We start from the raw sequence: 19886 nt of genomic DNA, 5'->3' as shown, positions 1-19886 counted from the left end.
TACTTAGACTCACAATCATTAATCAAACTATTCCTCAATAATAATAATAAAAAAAACCCAGAAACTGTGTCTTTTTCCCTACAGTGTAAAGCCTGCTCTGCAACACAGTTATGCTTTAACAAACGTGATTATCATTCCAAAACCTCAAAAACTCATTTCACCAGGAGAAAAACCTGTTACCACACATCCTCAGTGTGTCCAAGTACAGGCCTCGGAAATGGATATTGCTCTATGCGTGTTTGTGTAAACCTGTGACTCACTGATGAATCATTTTGCAGTGGAGCAAATTTTCGAATGGAAGATTTTTTTGTTTTTTTGTTTTTCCACATTGACACACTTTGCAAAAATCTAACACAGGGTTACACACACATACAGTGTGCACTTACACACAGATCGTCCCACTAAAGGCTAAAAAGAAAAAAAAAAAAAGCCAGTTTCAGCACACCGGTAAATCATACAGTTCCCTTTCTGACATCTAGAGGGCACTGTTGCCCACAGTCTCAGCCACAGCGACGCTGCACTGCCTGTGCTGTCTGACGGCCTGCATTTCCCCTTGAAAAGACACCCGTTCTCACAATTACATTCTAATTAAAAAGAACAACCTAATTAACCTAAGAAATGTATTCCATAATTCGGTTATATTAACATGATCATCCCCGTGCTTGTAAATGATTGGTGATAAAAGCAACAGCAGAAATTAATGCCACTTACTAATTAAAATGAGGAGATAAACATGGGCTTATGAAAATGGGGGAATCGGGAGAGACTTTATAGTTTTAAGTAGTTTTATTATTACCGTGTCAAATATGAATTTGAGTCATCATATTTTCTTTGAAGAGTCAAAGCTGTGATTAGGATGAGCGGAGCATCACACAGCATGCTTTGCTCCCCGCCAACTCCCCAAAGAGACAGATACTCAAGTGCTGCACTATATCTTAAACATGCAGAACAAGAGCCTCGCTGAAAGTGATACACCAGATCAAATTGCTATCATAAATTCTTCATAATTCAATAAAAACACAGCATAGACTTTGTGTAACTAATACATTTCCACTGTCTCCTTTTAGTATTCCGGGACACGCCGTCGTGCGGCGGAATGGCAGCACTTGACTGCTCCTGACTTGTGATTCGTAAATTGAACCAAAGGACAAAGAGGTGAGGCGACGATGAGGTGGAGAGACACAAGGAGAGAATTGAAAGCGCAGAACAGTAGCACACTTCTGTGGCTCATCATCGCCGCCTATTCCCGCATGGCAATATATCTGTCAAAGCCCTCATCACCATCACAAGGTAGAGTCTTCCACTGATAATGACCCATTTAAAGTAAATAGCTCTGATCATCAGCATAGTAACCATTATCACAGATATATAGCCAAGCATGTGACTACTGGGGTGTCACCGGCATACTGAATGTTTGTAATATGCATATATGTGTATATGGGGAGGGTGTGTGTGTGTGTGTGTGTGTCTGTGTGTGTGACTAAGCATCCATTTAAGCAGCATTTAATAGCATATAGCTTCTGACTTAGTATTGATTCAACTTTCAGAAGGAAATAGTCAATGCTAGATTCAAATACCTGTTATTGTGAAGGCATCAGTTTGAATGATTGATTCAAGCGCGTTGGTTATGCATTTTTAAATTACCCTGTGGTTCGTTGCCAAAAATCATGCTGCCAGTGATTGAGTCCATAAAATATTAAGGACGCTACACATGAAAACTGCATATTGAAATACCTAATTGATTCAAACTACAAAAGAATGAGGATGAAAATGGTCAAAACTCCCATGTTTGTGGGCTTTTTTGGTATCACGCAGCAGCACAACACACAGTTCTGGAGCACGTCCTCCCTCTCGTGTGGATTTTTCGGCAAATTTGGATGAATGAAGTTCTCATGTATACGCGCTACTTTTACACTCTTTCATTTTTATGGGCTTTTGGTCTCGCCAATGAAGCGTAATCAGGAAACGGCTGGTGCTGAGTCTGCTCTTATGCGTCTATACATTGTGAACTCTTCGATGTTAGTCTACACTTAGCAGACTTAAAATTACACATGTCCATATGCAGATATAAATGAGTGCAAATGCTGCGCATTAGCATAATTCCATGCATATTGCATGCATCAAGTAGTGCATCTTTTAGTGCTGGTCACATCCAGTTGAGGGACAGCAGAAAATGGAGCATTTGTTTTGATAAATTATTCTGTTGCGCCAGCACCAGAGAGCTGTTTCACATGTGTATTAGCTAAGTGTAATGTCCAGGAATTAGCCCGACCGCGATGTGTGGAGTGTGCACATTTCCCTGTCCTTCATTTGAAATGTAATAAATTATGCCGATGTAGCATTTCAATGATTACTATTTAATAAAGCAGCATAATTAAAATGCAGGCTTTAAAGACATGTTTTGTATCGATATGCGCATGCGTTGTGCTTCTGCGGGATCACGCGCACACACACACGCAGACGCACACACACGCTGACACACACGCTCACACACACACACAGACAGTGCAGGCCGCGTGTGGCACAGCCTGAGGCTATCTGTCTACCGCAGTGACTCTTGACGCCCTCCTACTTCCATCAGACCGCCAGTCACAATAAAGCTGTTTTTAAACATACGTCTCGGGACAGAAAAAAATGTCACGGACACGTTTCGAAATGAGAAGACTTCCGCTGTGTTTTAATGACCCAGGGTCCGGGGGTTGAGGAGAAAAAACACGCGGCCAAAAGAACCCCTCTTCCATAAAACCCATATAAGACAGCAGCTTCAGAAATATCGGCGATCAGAGGGGATGTCAGAAGTGCCAGTGCTGCAGTTTCGACCACATTCGGCATGCTCTCTAATATGTGGTAAATAATGAATGGATGTTTATGTTTGATTTTATACAACGCTCGTGTGCTATCATGACCCTGCAGTGTTTTCAACCCAGATAACCAATGTTCATCTGTCTTTAATTACAGTTACTGTACGTGGAACTGCAAGTGCTGCACATGGGGCTGCAGGCGGCTGGGAAAGGTTTTCTCTCTCTCTCACACACACATAATATACCGTGCACCAGTGAATACATATGTAACACTACATGAATCAAAGACCAACATGGGCGTCATCCTTTTCCTTTATACTTCTCGAGCTTTCCTTCGGCCAGATATCTCCACCCGGACCACATTTCTTGCAAAGCTCGCTCGAGTTTTATAGCCCTCAGATGCAAATCCCAGGTAGCTTTGTTATTAATGTACAAAATTATCGGACTATAACTTTGCATTGCTGTGCATATTCTCTTCATTACGCTTGTTCCCTCAACCATTCAGTCTGCGCACTCTTCCTGAGGTCTGGATAATGAAGATTTACTGTATATTATGCAGATAGGGGACCCACTTTCCTTCAAAACAGCCAATATAAACTTGCTGTAACTCATTTTGTGTCAGGGTACACTCAGAAAATTAATGCAATAAAAACACACATGCGTCCTTATAAAGGTTAATGAATATAAATATAAACAGTGGGACATCGGCATAATTTCATGTGCATTCGCGAACGGGGGGCTCAGGTAGTTTGTCTGGCCTGCGCTTTGGCAGCGGCGAGCGCTGGAGAGGAGGTAGTTAGGGCCTGGTGCTCTGCCAAGCCAAACTCCTGAAGCATGCAGAGGGCTAATGCTCTGCCTCTGATGTGTGGCACTGAAAAACCACAGGACCGCTCGCAGGGTCCACTAAAACTCCATCACTCACTCACACCCCGGCAGACACGGGGAGATGGAGCAGGAGCGCGGCGCACCGAGGGAGGAGAGAGATAGAGGTGAAGAGAGAGAAACAGGAAGAAGGTGCAGGGTGGTGGTGGTGGTGGTTGGGGGGGGGCAGTACAGTCACACTGTTACAACCGCATGATTGAGGAACGGCTGCGTCTGAGGAGAAAAAGAAAAAGGGAAGGAAGGCGAGGCGGAAAAATAGAGCGACTGTACAGTCAAGGTGTCTTAATGCATATTCCATTCTTCTTTTTTCCTCCGCCGAAATTTCTCATTCCTCAGCGGCTCTGGGTGAATCAGATAGCCTGTATCAGATGGAAACCAATGGGAGATTTCTGGAGTAGATCAAAGGTGTGGCTGCGGTTGAGATAAGTCTACCCGCCATCCAGACACAGTTCATCTGTCTTAAATGGCTGCTCATTTCTCTTGTCAGATAGGACGAAGGCTATATATAGCTGTGATTAAGATGTCTGGAGCGACTCTCTCAGTCTTTAGTCAATAGGAGACTTCCAAAGCCTCCGCTGACATTGCAACACTGCCTATTAAGGGCATTTGTTTTAAATTAGCGGTCATTTCGGAGCGCATGTTTTTTGACACGGCGATATCGCAGCGCTCTGACAGCCTCGTTGGTTGGCGCACGTCCATGCGGCGGCTCTCGTGAAAGTCCAAATACTGGCTGGCCTATAGGTACCCATAGTGATTCCACTGTTTGCCTCCTAACAAATGTGTGGCCAAGAAAAGCAAAACTTCTGACACTTTTGCAAATTACTGCAACACAAAGCAGACACGTTTTTTTCTTTTTTTTTCTCCTTTTCTTTTAATGTGTAGTGTGTTGAAAATAAGGTTTTCTTGCAATTACAGAAGACAAGTGACACAAAGCATCCGGCCCTAAGCTGACTCCATTCACTCCAATCTCGGGATCAAGGTTTGTGTTTTACTTAAGGATCAACATACACGTCTCACAATAAGACTTCAGACCAAATAGGTTTGAGTGTGACAATGGTGGATGTGAAAGTCTCTCTGGTCTCTTCGTCAAGAAATTCCTGTGGGTCATCTGCTGTGGCATAGAAACTGTAGCAAGAGGGATTTCATTTGTGTTGCACCATCCATCTGCTTAATGTTTTGTACATCCTGATCCATTTGACTGTTGACTGTTTATTCCTGACATTTTAACACACGTCCGTACTTTCTACTCCTTACAATTTCCAAACAGGCTCCGGCTTTTGTTTTAATGCATTTGAAGAGAATTGGCGATTTTTAAAATTTTGTGTCATTGCACGCCGCCTTCCCAACGTCACAAGACCGATTTCAACCTAGCAGTGAATGTCACACACAGCAGCCATGGCAAGACGAAGCACGTATGAGACAGGCGGAGAGAGAAAAACACTTCTTAGTGTGTCAAATCTGCAGTCGAGACCCTGCAGCCCTCTGACTGGATTGTCTTTCTTTCTGTGCTCGGGACACCTCACCAACCAAAAATGTCTGAATCTGACATCCTGGGACTGAGATGCAACAAATACCTGTCTTTCTGGTGCCTTTCCAAACAGCTAGGTCAACTGATTCTACATTTAAGTTCAAATGTCTTTGAATTATATTAATATGACCAAGGCTCGGTTAGCTTTGCACAGAAATGGCTGATAGAAATGTCCTTCAGAGGGATACTTTGGATACGGATACGTTTCTGTTCTGCTACCTACGAAACAAACGCGTGAACCAATGTGTACCTTACCAGTGTAATGTATGAATGAAGTTATTATGACATATTGCATGTTTCTTAGGTGTAACTTTGAGACAAATGCAGTGGGATTTCACTGAAGAGCCATTGGTGAGAACGTCCCTTAATCTTAAAAACCAAAAAATGTAAAAAAAAGAAAAAAAAAAAAGATTTTGGTACTCCGCGACCTCAGCAAAGCTAAATGGTGAACCACAGGCCAAAAGCAAACACCTTTTGTTTTTGTATTGCTATAATTAACTGACTTCCTGTACAAACTGACACACCGCCTGTTGTACCAGATTATAAAAAATAATTAGTAACTAGGGATCCCGCATGTTTAAAGAGGATTTTCACAACTGATTTTTCTTAAAATCAATGTTTAATTTTAATCTTAATGTGTTTTCAGCATCTTAAATTTAACTTCATGGTGGGTCAACTCAGGCCCCTGGCCAAACTTTGTGCAGCCCAGGTGAAGACACTCTCCATGCAACCGAAACAGTTTGATTTCTCCCAGGGACCTCTGCTCCATGCCGTCTTGCTGACTCTTCCCTCATTTCCCTCTCTGTCTCTGTACTGTTAATGCAGTAATACACTTTAATAAAGAGAAAGCAATGTCCCTCCAAAACTGTGGAGTTTCAGAAAGGCCTTCGAATAGTTTTTTTTTTTCAATGCATAGGACCTCTTAATGGATTACTCTGTTTTGTTTTAACATGCTGAAAGGGTAGAAAACCAAAACTAGCTTAAACACTGATTGGGTGGCAGTTTTGCTCAGCTGGCCTCTTTGGTGGCCTTTTGGATTAGAGGGCGCCGAACACAGCGGCTGAGGGAACCCTCGGCTCTCTCTGTTCATCTCGCGAAGCCCACGGAGTGTTCTCGCAATCTCTGAGGCCCCTTCACCACTTTAATAGGGCACAGATAGGACCCACGCGCTCACATACACACTACAGGCACGGAGTCTCTTGCTACCGCTGCATGATGTCACTGGCAAACACTCGATGTGGGGAACACACGGCCAAACAGCGAAACAATTTGTTTAATCATAAAGTGCATTTACATAAGGCAACGGCTGCATAAATGAATGCATAATTGAACAGGTTAATGCATAATGTAGTGCTCCCCCGGGACAATAAATAAAGTGCCTTTTGAAAACGTGTGAGACAGAAAAAAGATAGAGAGTGTTACAGAGGGAGAGAGGGGAGGGAGAGAGAGGGAGAGAGACAACACTACCCGCCAAGCGTCAGACAAAACATGAAACGCGCTCGGCGAGACAATGCCAAGGCCACCGAGGTAGAGAGAGGAAGGGGAGAAAGAAAGAAAGGAATATGGCAGGAAATAAATAAATAAAAAGGTGAAGTCTTGCTAAGAGGATTTCAGGACATGCTTCGTTTCTTTCCATAATCTGTCTATTAGCACCAAAGTATTTCCAGCTCTCATAACCATGGCAGGGACACTATTAGTGACAAGCTCGCACACCAATACAACTTAACACTGCCTCCTGGGAATTCATCCTTCACTCTCTGTTTGTCCTCTCGTTTCCTATTTCGCTCTCTTTCCTTGGCTACCACTCCTTATAACCCCCCCCCCCCTTTTTTTCCTCTCCTTCAGCAGTGTGTCTTTTCCTTCCTCCTCTTCCATCTTCTTTATACGCTAATTCTCTGAGCCCAGCGCGATTTACTTTGTTGGGACACAGTTGGCTTGTCAAGCAAGCCCGGATATTAATAAGTGAACGTTTTTTATTCAAGAACAGTGTAGGGGGGCCACTGACTGATCAGCACACATCCCTGATTTTAGTTCTGCTACACTGTCATGCTACATTGCAGCTTCTTCTTCAGTAAAACTACTGAAAAAAATGCAAAAAAAAAAAAAAACATGAGAGGATTTGTAAATGAAAACCACGGCTCTGTGATGGTCAGAGTGTTGAATTTACTTATTTAATTTTTGCTACCCCCTCAAAGGGTCTTTGATCGGTTATGAAGCAAAGTCTGCATGGACGACGTCGCTCAGTAGAACTGGAGATGTGTCAGGTGTGTGTTACTCTGTTTAAAATCTCAAGTTGGCCCAAAGCGTTGCAACCAAATGTTGGTCAAGCACAGCAACGGTGGTAGAAATTCCCCTTTCACTGTAAGTGTTGTTCCGGAACATCTCCCATCTAACATGGCAAAACAATTAGACGGTGTGAGGAACTGAAACCTTTTCACCGAAGCAAGTACTTGAACAACTGTGACTGGAAGTGATCCCGCGTGTGGCGCCAGTATGGAGACGTATGTGACGCGGGTCAGGAGTCAGCGCGGCAGCAGGGACAGCAATGGGTCTACAAGCTAGCGCGTGCTACACGGTGGCATTTGGAGAAGTACGTTCGCCACGCAGTGTGACCGTGTGGTTAAACAACAGTGTCTCTCCGGCCTAACACAACATTTACTGCCATTATCCAACAGTTGTCACTTGTGGCTACAGCTGCCTTTATTTAGCACAAGTTAAGCAGTTTTTCTCTCGCGTTATGTAGGCTGAAGTAGCAAGAGTCACCAGACTGAAGACGAAAGGAACATTTTTATCTCTCAGATATTGAGATCATATGATTTACCATGTTATACAATTTCATGACATTAAAATGTTGCCAATTCTGTCTAGACGCAATTAACATTAGCATACAATCACTGTTTTTTTCCCAAACACGTACCTGCCAGCACGCTTGGTGGCACGTTTTTTGAATATCTGAATTTATAGAAAGACAGATGTACATTTGGCTATTGATTACAACCTACTGTACACATAAACACACTGTGCAAACTAAGTAAACGAAAGCAGTTACGGGGCCTTTTTTGACCTTGAGTCTATTGAAATGATCAGCAGTGATATGTGAACGTAGCAAAAGGGACTTCCAGGCTTAAAGGAAATCACAGTCCGTCTCCCTCTGCACGACTCCCACATCTGCCTCCTTTAAAACCCTGATAAATTCAACAACAAGAAAAACAAAAGCCCAAACAAAACAAGCCGGCTGTATTCATTAAAGCCTCTGTTATGTGCATCCCAGAATATACTAAGATACCTGTCAGTGTCTGTTTCTGTCGCCGCGGTCCGCGACGCAAACATTGCATGTGTGTACGTGTGTACGTGGCTGTCAAGTGAGATTGCTGCATTTACTCTGTGATGTGTCACACCTGATTACGGATACATGTTTCCTTTCTTTCTCCCCCCCCTCCGCCCCTCCTCCTCCCGCCCGTGCACCGCAAATATGTGTGATGCGCGCACGAGCGTGTGACAGGCAGGCGTCAGCGGAGGTTCGGCGCTTGATGACAGCGGCGCGACCTCTGATGACGCCCTCCATTTTGTCAACGCCGGCTCACACAGATTACCCCCAGCGCCATCTTCTTACTCTGTATGCTAATGAACAGAGAGAGGGAGTAATGAGAAAAGAGTGACAGATAAAAAAAAAAAGAAAAAAAAAAAAAGAGAAGAGAGGCTGAAAAGAGAAACAGAAGGAAAGGCATCGGAAACAGTCCATGAAAGAATATGTGAGAGGACGAGGGACATGAAACAAAGCGCTTGAACGAGTGTGACATAGAGGGAAATAAGAGAGAGAGAACAAAAAATACAAAACAAAGAGAGGGGCACGTGTGTGAACATACACAGTGTGAGAGATGAAAAACGAATACAGTTAGTAGAACATGGAAGGTGGTGGGGGGACTAATGAAGGTCATCAGCAGCCATATTGGGGCTCCCTTGGATAGAAATTTAGGTGGCGAGGTAGGGGAGGCTCCGGCGAGTGTGATGAATATGATTATAGGTGTGCGAGTGCGTGTGACAGTAATGAATTCAGGGTGTGGAATAGGAAAAGGGATATGGGTCTCCGAGAGTGTTGAATTTCAAACAGGGACACCGACCGGTCGCCGCTGCGCCACTGATCGCTCTGAATGTGTGTGCGTTTTCCTTGTGTCCACGTGTGTGTGTGTGTGTGTGTGTGTGTGTGTGTGTGCCTGTGTGGATGGCTTTGTGCCGAGGAAGCGGGTGAGAGATGCGGTCCGGCCTGCTGTAATTTATGTGAAAACTAACAGAGCTGTCCCGAGATGTCATTAGCTAAAAGGCAAATTTCATTATTTCGCTAATATGGAGCATGATGACTCTTTTTGATGTCTACCCTCCCCTTCTCTTCCTCCGTGCGCCCTCCCTTTTTTCCACTGTATCCACGCCTCCCGTCGCCTTTTTGTCTATTTACCCCCCCACCTCCTCCCCCCCCCCTCCTCCTCCTCCTCCGTACCCCCATTCAGAGGATCTCCTTATTCAGAGCAGCTTTCCCTTTCAAGGTTGAAGAAAATGGCCATGCGTCTGTGTATGTGGGGGAAAGTGAGAGTGATTTTCATTCGTGGTCCCGCTGAATGAGGTGATGGTGACTCACCTTCAGCCCACAACCATGCGCGCACACACACACACACACACACACACACACACACAAACACACACACCTTGCACTCCTTCCTCCTTCCCCTCCCTCCCGGCCTTTGATGTGCGTTTGAGTCGATGGCTAATCAGGTAGCATCAGGCCTAGTCCTCATTTCCCCTTCACACCGGCCCCATTAGGGAGCAGGCTTTCTGGAGCAGGCCGATAAGGACAATATGCTCTTCTTTGGCACTCTCTCTTCCATATATACCCTAAATCTCCCTCAACTCTCTCATTCTTTCTTTCTCTCACTCTGCTCTTCTCCCATCATCTCCCCCCCCCCCGCTAAATCTCCAGTGTCTCCCTCTCTCCCTCCATCTCTCATTCCGCCCGTCACATGCTTCTTTTACCTTTCACTTTTCTTTTCCGTCTCACCACCTCTCCCTAAATGTCCCATTACTCTCTCCCTCCTCTTCTCTCTCTCGTCTTTTCCCGTCTTAACCCCTCTGCTCTCTAAATCACACCTTGGACCTCCTTCCCTTCATTCTTTTGTCAGGCTCCCTCTGCATCCATCTCTCACTCTTGCTTTTTCCCCCCCCTCCTTCATTCCCAAACTTATTCCCCAAATCCCCAGCAACGTTCTTTCAGTCTCTTCCCCCCAATTCATCCCTCTTTCACTACTTCCTTTCCTCTTTCCCCCGTAGTCCTCAACTTTTTTCCTCTCCCTCAAATTGTCTCGTAATCTCTTTTTCCCTCAAGGTTTCCCACTGTCTTCCCTCTTCCATTTCCTTTTAACCCTTTCCTGTCCCCCTTGACGTAACTTTTGTCTGACTAATGGTCAACTTGTTTAATAAGAGCGTAGCTAACAAAGGCACAAACATCTGTCGCATGTCCCCTGGGCTGCCATACTCAATGGTAGAGTATTGAAATTCACAATACCAGGTTAGAAGTTCCTGCAAAAGTGTTGAGATGGTGTGCTTACGATTCCAGCTTTTTGCCAAATAGATCTGATGATAGATTTAAAAAATGAACCACAAAAGGTCTTACTACCTATTATACATTTGTCCACAAGGGGGCGTTCCAAAACTTTGGATCCCTAGAGGAAAAACATGACCTGGAAAAGAGCGATTTCTTTAGGTACCTTCAAGTTCAACACTATTTTGTTCGGAACTTGAACACAGCCTTGAAAACAGTAGAATTAGGTATCCTAAATCACCCTTGTCACTTGAAATTTTCAGTCACCCGTAACTACTTAACCGTGATTTTATTCTGTCTAAAACACCTGATTTTTATTTTAAGCTCGATCATTGCATAATTCCCTGAGAAATTTAAATGAGTGGGATCTATTCTGGGCTGAGACCCGCCATCCATTCAAGTTTGCTGACAAACCAACCACCGAACAGGTGAAAACATCATCTGTGTAGTTAGTTGTTGTGATTCGGAGTCAATCACGTTGTCTTCACAACTGCGGCGTGCTAATAATACTGCTTGAAAACGCTAGGGGGGGCATTTATTTTTAAAAACTATTTAAATGGGAACCCAGTTTCGTAGATTTATCCAGGAAATGAGAGTGAGGGGAGAGGGGGACAAAACGTAATTGTCAATTTCCACTCACAGAGCACGGGAACATCTAAAAGTGACAACCGAAAACAGTTAGTCAACAAGCTGTGCATTAAAAAGAAGCAGAAAAGCTGTTTTTTTGGACCAATGTTTGTCTCACATCGCATGCATTTCATGTGGTTTTTGCTTGTTTGCTGTAGGTTTGCTGCTGCGAGCTCTCCTTAATGTCACAAAATAATGTCACACAAATGGATGTGTCTGATTAATTTTTAACTTTTACTTATCATTTAACAAGTTTGCTGGCCACTCCTGAGGGCTGTTTAGCCAAGTCCATGGTCTAACCTTCCATTAGGGATCAGGTCAAAGCTTAGCTTATCTGTTTGTCTATCAATTCAAGCGCTTCTGGGTATTGTGGCTGCTCCTTCCTCTTTCCTTTCATCGCTCAGGATAACAAATAGACAAAAAGATGTGCTGAGATCTCTACTGTCGGTTGCCAAACGCAGCATTGGACATTGTAAACCACATAAGAAGACCCTAAATAACTAGACACAAAGAAAATAACTATCCTACCAATTATGAGGACGGATCCAACCAGTCAGTCAGCCAAACTAACGCAGAAAGCATTGTGTACTTGTTTTGCAGCCAATCAGACAGGCACTTGGTTTCCAGGACGCGGCGTGCCCACATCCCATTAAACAACAAAAACACTGACAATTACTCCACGGTAGCTCGAGACTGACTAATCCCTACTGTAAAAGAGTTCCACCGATGTGAAAATACCTCCTCACTGTTATTTTTCTTACAACTCAGCAGTGGGCGAGGGAGTTAAATACGTAGTACTGGTTATGGCCGCTTCAAGTCCTCCTCTGGGATATTTGAGATTACGGCTGGTTGGGGGGGTTTATGTTTGTGGTCTTGTGTTGTTTATTGGAATATACATAAGCATGATTTTGGCAATGCAAAGGGTTCCCAATAGGGCCACACACGCTGCAGATGAAATCATTATACAACACTGTAAACTACGGTTGTTTAAACATATTTAATGAACTGTACACTTATTTATACTAAGTCCTAATCGCTGAATACAAATCTTTCACATGCAGGTTTTTATTGATCTGGATTCTTTTTCCGAACACTACTGCGTCTTCTCACTGCCTGCTTGTGTTATAGTTTAAAGGTTATAGTGGGACGGATGATATGCATATGAATGTAATTATGACTTCACAGCAGCAACACTTTTCTGCACGATATCTGAAGCTGCTGGCTAAGCAAGGTGAGGAAAAAAATACCCGAATAAATGACTGAAACAGAGCAGAAACTGCAAAATGTGCAAAAATGATTTGCAGTGGAGGAATCCGTTTAGAAAATATTGAAACAGAGCACAGGATGGTCTGCTGCAAAGGCCACATAAATGTATTTACAGATGAAAACAATGATTTGGCACTGATTCCATTGTGATTATGTGATGATAATTAAAATGTAAAGGATTGATGATTTTAGGGCTTCTTTTGGGACATGGAGATATCCCCCGGCCTCAACCTCAAGCCATAATTCAGCTGCACCAACGTAATGTCAGCATTTTGCTATAGCGTGGCTGTGCAGTCTATAATAAAAAACCACCACAATAAAAACCCTGGCTGTCTTCTTTCTCTTGCTTTCCTTTCTTTTTTTTTTTTTTTTCGGAGTGACCTAACTCCTTAGAGAAGTTTCTTTACCGGCACCCCTGTCAGTTGCATTTCTTTCACACCATCTGTTGCTGTTCTGTCATTTTCTGTTTGCGGTGTGTAACAGAATCACCTGAGTCGTTTAAATCAGTGGCAGAATCTTGAGCTGGTCCCAGCTGAAGCATTTCATACATGACAAAAAAGGGCGGCCCTGCATGTTGGATGGGTTTTTGTTATGTGAGGCAATTATCTATAAAATACTTCTTAAAAGTCAAAAGTCTTACGTGAAATTATTCTCAGTCACACATAAACCTGTGCAATTTATGTTCACAGAATGCAAACCCCTGGGACTGAGGCTGTCACAATAGCAGATGATTACTGTGGTCAAAAGTATTCACGTTACCCACACTGCATCAGACTGTCTCGCTCTCGCCTGTCATCTCCTCCGACCTCATTTTACGTGGCAGTAGTAGCCACACACGGTAGCTAGCTAGCCAGTGGCTACATCCTTGTGTTCTTCTCTTCTCCAGGTGGCAGGCAGCAACCTACAGAAGGATGCTACAGTAAAACAACTTCATTATGTGTCTCATATATTATATTGTATAAGACTTAAATAGTCTGCAGCCCAAAAATGAAGAAATCAAAAGATAAAAAAAAAACCTATAAAATTTACATCACAAAAAACATCTGCATTGTGTGAGAAACCGAAAAAAAAAAGAGATAAAGGTTTTGCAGAGTGGAATGAGGAGGAGGCAAAATGTCAACAAAGGGGACAGTCTCGCACCAGGCGCTCCAAATTTGGGAGCATATTCCTTCTTCTTCGCGACCTGTTACATCGCCTCTCAGCGGCAAACTGGGCAAAGCTGAGGGCTCGAGCGAGAGCACAGCAAGTGACACACGACAGACGGGTTCATTACCACAGACTCACCTCTGCCTCTGGGTTGGGTTGCCAGGTACAGCGACACGCAGAAACTGAGAGACACCCATTTGATTTGGATGACTGTGACATCAGGAGCACTGCGGGAGAAAGGGGTTAAACTTGGCAGGCTCCGGTTAAATAGGGAGTGAAGAGTCCTCCAGGGCGTCCTTCTAGTGCCCTTTCTGCGTGCTGTTGTTTCTGTAAGAATCGCTCGACTGATAGTGATCCTAGAAAATTATTCTTGGTGGGTATATATTATCATATTTGTGAACAACCCTGCAACCGTCTATTCCCCCCCCCGACATCTGGTGCTGCTCAAGTTGGCTAAAACAAGCTATTTGTTGCAGTGCTGCTTACGACATGCACGACTTGGACTCGTAAGCTTTTTTTTGTGTGATTATTAGCATGGGCAACCACACACAGACCTACAGGGAAGCCCAGACTGGAGCTGATAACACACGCGCGCACACACACACGCACAAACACACATCATAGACGCAAGCACCCCAATCATTTGTATCTTGAAAATGGGGGATCAAATAATGTCTCGTAAACACTGTAATGAGTGCTGTGATGATCAACAGCTACTCTGTCTCTCTTTACCCCGTCTCTCTCGTGGTTGAGGGCCCACACTGTTCACAAACAGCCTGACGCTAATTTGGAATAAAAAGAAAATACTGACTTGCAATATTTTGCTGGTTTACCACAGATTTCCAAGGGACCACACATACAGCAGTGAAGTACCACCCACTCTCATTTGATGAAATTAGGTTAGGAAGGAGCCTGTTCTGTGCTTTTCCGCCTTTTGTGAGAGACGAGCTCATGGTGTGGAAATTAAGAGCCTGTATGTGCTTGGGTGTGAGTGTGCCGACGTGTGCATTCGCGTCTGTGTGTGTGAGAGGCTGACTAATCCCTCCACAGAGCTGAAACGAGTTAAAAACACATCAAAGGGAAGCTTAACCTCTGTGAAACCTCACCGGGTTTTCAAGAACAACAAATGATCATTCTCCTCATTGTTTCCACGGGGACTCTTTTCACCGCTGCGCCGCTGACTTTTCCCTCAGTCCTGGGAGTTTTCAAAAAAAAAAAAAAAAAAGAAAAAAAAAAGCCTGTGGTTTCATTTTTAATGACTGTGCCGTTTGTGTAAGTGTGCGCGTGCGTGCGTGTGTGTTTGCGAAAGAATATGAATGCGCGCTGATGTGTGAGTGGGCGCGCGCGGTGTGTGTTTACACATAAAAGGAGGGTATTTTTGATTGTGACATGGCAAATGAGGAAAACCAAGCTAACAAGGACATGCAGCTCCGCTCGAAATCATTAAAATGTACGACATCCTGACCAGCTATACAGCAGCTACGTATGTACAGAACCAGTGAAGGGTGAAAAAAAGTGGGGGGTTCGGAAGACAGGTGGGGGACAGGTGGGGGGGCAGGGGGAGAGAGTGTGGGAGAGGATGAGGAAGCCAAATGTGGCCTGAGACCCGCTTTCCCTGCAATTCTCATTATCACAGTACAATACTGCTCCTTCTGTTTGAGTTCAGATATTAGCATGCTTCTGTTCCTCGTCTCTGCTTGTGTGAGCGAGCGACACTCTGGTTCAACAGCTATGAACATACGACAAGAGCCGTGAGTCACCTGTAGACGCACACGTAAAGACAGCAGGTCAATGTGGCCATAGTAGCTGCTTCAAAACTGCATTTTACATAATCTGCAAAAAAGGTGTCGCTTAATAGAAATGTGTCAAAATCTTTGTGTGTAACTAAGGGACGCCTAATTATGTCATGTTAAGATGTAGCTCGCCGGCCTGTTAAAATGCTAGAAGTGAGACTTTGCAGGCGCATTAACAGAAATGCACGACCCATCACAAATGCGTCTTGTTTTTTTTATTTTTCCATCTTTCCGACACAGGGGGGCTTAAACACAGCGACAGAGAAAAATCAATAAATACTTACAAAAAGTATAAAACAAAAACATAAAACATCTAATGATAATAAACATCCAGTCGCACACAGGCACACACTCAACCGCAGAGGCGCACAGACACACAGCGTACCAGCACATGAAGACACGCGGCCAGCGTTCACCGCAGTCGATGCGGGACACATGGCGCACAGCTGCAGCGTAATCAGAGACCGCGTTACGGCCACTCGCATCAACATCTGAGGTATGTCTGTGTGTACTGATGATGTGCCGTCCCTCATTTATCCGAAGCTTCGAAATGAATGAGGAAGACGCATTCATCAACGCTCGAGAACTCGCAGTCAGTCACTGGTTCTGTTTTGTCCGTTTAAGTTGAATTAAATTGATTATGGTTCCTCAGAACTTTTGGAATTTTCCAGTAAGTGCAGACACAAAAAGATGTGTTAGTGCTTAGTGCTACGGTTTTTCTTGAGAAATCCCTGCTTGAGGAAGAAATGGCAAGTGTTAAAAGCTACCACTTGCTCAGAGCAGATTAAGAATGCAATCAATTCCTTTTTGCAAGTTAAATGTAAAATGCTGTTGACGGGAGATTTTATTTTACGTATAAAAATGTGGGGTAAATGTCTTTGTGGCACAATAGTAGAGACATGATCAAGTTGATTTTTGACAATTTGATGAAATTCCATCATTTGCTGGTTCTAGAGGACCCCTCTGGCAAAAAGCACCCTGGGACATGACTTTGACCTGCAGGACATTAACCTCATACTGAGCACGCTCCCTGGTGAGGAGCTGTAGGTCAAGAAGTCATGACAGGTCAAAGTCTTCAGGGGGCTTCATTTGGTCAGATCCCTGCTTGTCCTCCCAGACCGAGCAGCTTCCAGAGACACAGAGGCGGTCGGTCTAATCCTGAACGCTTCAGCTGAAGCCCGGGACTCACCTGGCCTCTCTAGCCCAGCTCCGCTGAGCTCGGTCCGGGTTAGAATCCCATCAAAGTCCCCCGTGTGCAGGCTCAGGGGATGAGGGGGGCGGAGGGATGAGGGTGAGGGTAGGGAGGTGGAGGTGGGCGGGCACTGAGGGAGAAGACGGAGGAGCGCTGCTGGGAGGTGGGAGGAGGAGGAAGCAGTCGCACAGACCTCTCCTCCTCCAGCTGCCTACGCAACCGCTTATTCTCCCAGCTGAGGGCGTTTAACTGGAGAGAGAAAGAAAGAGACATATGCACAGAGGAAGACGAGGGCAACAACAACAACATATCTGACAAAACAGCCTCACATGCGACCATGAAACAGACCGGGGAGAGCGAATCTCTGGGCCAAAGTTGCAAGGAAGTTTCAACATCACACTCATTTAGTGAAATCAACCAAATTAAAAAAAGCAATCACTTGAAGTTACCGATAAATATCCGGCATCAAAAGTCAACAAGCTATCAGGTTGATGAGGTAGCTGACACCCCATTATGGGCCTAATTCATCTTTCACAGCTACTTTCATGCCTGTTGGAACAGAAATGCAAATGGAGAGGGGAAAAAAAAAAAAAAGAAAGAAAAGAAATAAAAAATGTGCCAGGGTTTCAGGAGGGGACTGCGTTCACAGTTTGAAACGGTTGCAAGTGGGAGTCACGCGACGGTGTAAATTTCTACATGAAAACAACCAATTTGAGCGATCATTAGAGGTCGATTTGACACAAAATCATCCGTGACACAAAACAAATCGCACGTCGTCAGAACATGATTGGGCTCCCTGGAACACAATTACAGACTAGCTAAATTGAGGGTGTTTTATTTTTTTTTTTTGACAAGGACATTTGGGTAAAGGCAGGGAGGAGAGTGAGTTAAAACGCGGCTTTAAATGGCCAAGAAATAATAGCGTTTACATTTTGTTGTGATGGCGTGGTAATTATATGCAAAATGTGCCAGTCGAAAAAAAAAAATTGTAATAAGGCAGATAAAAGGGAATAAACGATTTGAAATTATGTATTTTTAGCTACGAGGAAGAGTAAAAATAAGAAATTAAAGGACGGGGAGTCAAAGAGACACGTCGGGTAATGACAGTTGCACTCGTCCACATCTGTTTTTTCAGTGTGCGCGCGCGTGTGTGTGTGCGCGAAAGCTGCGGTTAAAAGAATGATGTCACATCGACATGTCTGGCCATGTGTGTGCGTGTGCAGGCGTGCGAGTGTGTGTTGGGAGAGAGAGAGAGAAAAAACACAAACGGAGATGAGACAGACACATTTCCGGACGGTTCTGCTAACATTACCCTTCCAGACATCTCACACGCACACACACACACACACACACACACGCTCAATAAATCTGAGCAAATGTATTACATCTGATGACTAGGAAAGGCAAGGTCTTAGGCTTAACCCTCGAAGAGCCAATGACATGTCGATGTGTCAGAACTATCCTAAGACGCTTAAGGAGTATTTGCTATCTTCAACAGGCAAACATCCGACATCCGTGTTCATTTTGTGTGACGCCAAAAGCAATAGAATTTCCAGATGAAAAACACTGAGGTTGACATTTGTAATTAACCGTGTATTCAAGGGGACCTGTTTAATTTTCCCCCCTCCGTCTTTGGATGCTCTGGATGCGCTCCTAATTGCAAGGGAGGGTGGGGGGGGTGAAATTAAAAATCACAGCTTGTCTCCTCAACCCCTCACATACAGCGGGTGAACTGGTGTGCATATGTTCGGATGAAAAGGATGTGTTTAAGTGGGGGAGAAAGAAAGGAGGGAAGAAAGAGACAGACAGAAAGACACGGAGGGGGGTGCTCCGTTGCCGGCGCATGAGTGTGTTTGCACTTTTTCTTTGGTAAAGCTGGTTTTCCATTCAAGTGTTTTAATAGGAATTGTGAAAATTACTGAGCTAGAAGAGCTGAACAAAGACGGCAAACTTCTAAGCAGGTTCCCGTTCCTCGGCGAGAAAGTTTAAAATTTGGCTATTTTTGAATGGGGTTTTGCAAAGGAAGTGGGATATTTTGGAAACTCTGTGCGGTGCTTGTCAATCCCCCGTTTAATGCAGCTGCTTGTACGGAAGGTTTTCCTGGAGTAATGCGCGTCTTTTTCATCATCGCACGAAAGCATGAAACAACCTGGACAATGGCTGACACTAAAGCGAAAAAACAGCTCGCCTAATGCTAATCAAGTCTTCAAAGAATCTCAGCTTTTTTTCCGCTGATGCCGTCCTCTCCCAAGAAGACGAGAAATCACTTAATTTGCATCTAATTTTGTGTGACATTTCAAAAGTTTGCATGAAATTTGCTTGACAGTCAGATGGAAATCATGCGTGAGACTGAGACTGATCTGAAGCAGAGACACGGACCTGATTTATAACCCTTTTACGTAGATAGACTGAGACATCCTATTCAGCCTCTTCACCGATATCTGTGTGTGTGTGTGTGTGTGTCCAGTGGACAGTGAAGGGAATAGCCTTGTGGAAATGAACTGTCCGTATCTCATCCGCTCCAACTCTGCTTGTATGTTTGCGTGTGCGTGTGTGTGTGCAGACCGTCCATGTTGGATCAATATGTGTAATGATTCACACTAGAGATTAAGAGGTGCTATTACACACCTGACCTGTTAAACAACACCTCTATCGTTCTCTCCATCTGCTTTCTCCCGCCATCCGCTCCACCTTCCTCCATCTCATCGCCGCAGCTTCATGCCATCTGCTTCTCCCACCGAAAAACAACGCTGCATTGCAAACTTCAACAAGTACCAGCTTTCTTCGCGGCCCGTCAATCAGCGGGCCATTCTGCAGACTAACAAAAGTCGGGTGAGCCGTTCCCCAGGCCCTGGAGTTTTGGAGAACTGAGGGGGCTGAGGAGTACTTTTGATTCGTCTCTCCTTTGGTGATTTGTTGACTCTTGTGAAGTTCAACACAGTAAAAAATGTCAGCTTTTCCTCAGAATATTCCTCTGTGTTTTTCCCCCCACATTGTTTTATCACAGCGGGCCATTTCCCTACGCTGTCATGGAGAGATCAGCGCGGCTGTATTGATATAC

At 44.3% G+C, this 19886-nt stretch overlaps 1 protein-coding gene and 1 long non-coding RNA gene across 16 annotated transcripts in view; one reads left to right on the top strand and one right to left on the bottom strand.

Annotated features, from left to right (window-relative positions):
* Positions 1 to 1085: 1085 nt before the first annotated feature.
* LOC119008908 lies at positions 1086 to 6063 on the top strand. The gene is made up of 4 exons (XR_005071587.1): positions 1086 to 1290; positions 2959 to 3013; positions 4599 to 4662; positions 5858 to 6063. It is a non-coding gene; the product is annotated as an uncharacterized LOC119008908 (long non-coding RNA).
* A 9776-nt stretch (positions 6064 to 15839) lies between these two features.
* Positions 15840 to 19886, bottom strand: part of LOC119008593 (trichohyalin-like) — a 100440-nt gene continuing 96393 nt past the window's right edge. For all 15 annotated transcript variants that reach the window (XM_037079076.1, XM_037079065.1, XM_037079064.1 and 12 more), the window contains one exon: positions 15840 to 17074. In XM_037079076.1, coding sequence (XP_036934971.1) covers positions 16895 to 17074 — 180 coding nt within the window. In that variant the 3' untranslated portion in view covers positions 15840 to 16894. The remainder of the gene's footprint in view (positions 17075 to 19886) is intronic.

The sequence above is a fragment of the Acanthopagrus latus genome, chromosome 19, assembly GCF_904848185.1.
Source record: "Acanthopagrus latus isolate v.2019 chromosome 19, fAcaLat1.1, whole genome shotgun sequence".
NCBI classification, from domain to species: Eukaryota; Metazoa; Chordata; class Actinopteri; order Spariformes; family Sparidae; genus Acanthopagrus; species Acanthopagrus latus.
This window is presented reverse-complemented; position numbering and strand designations above follow the sequence as displayed.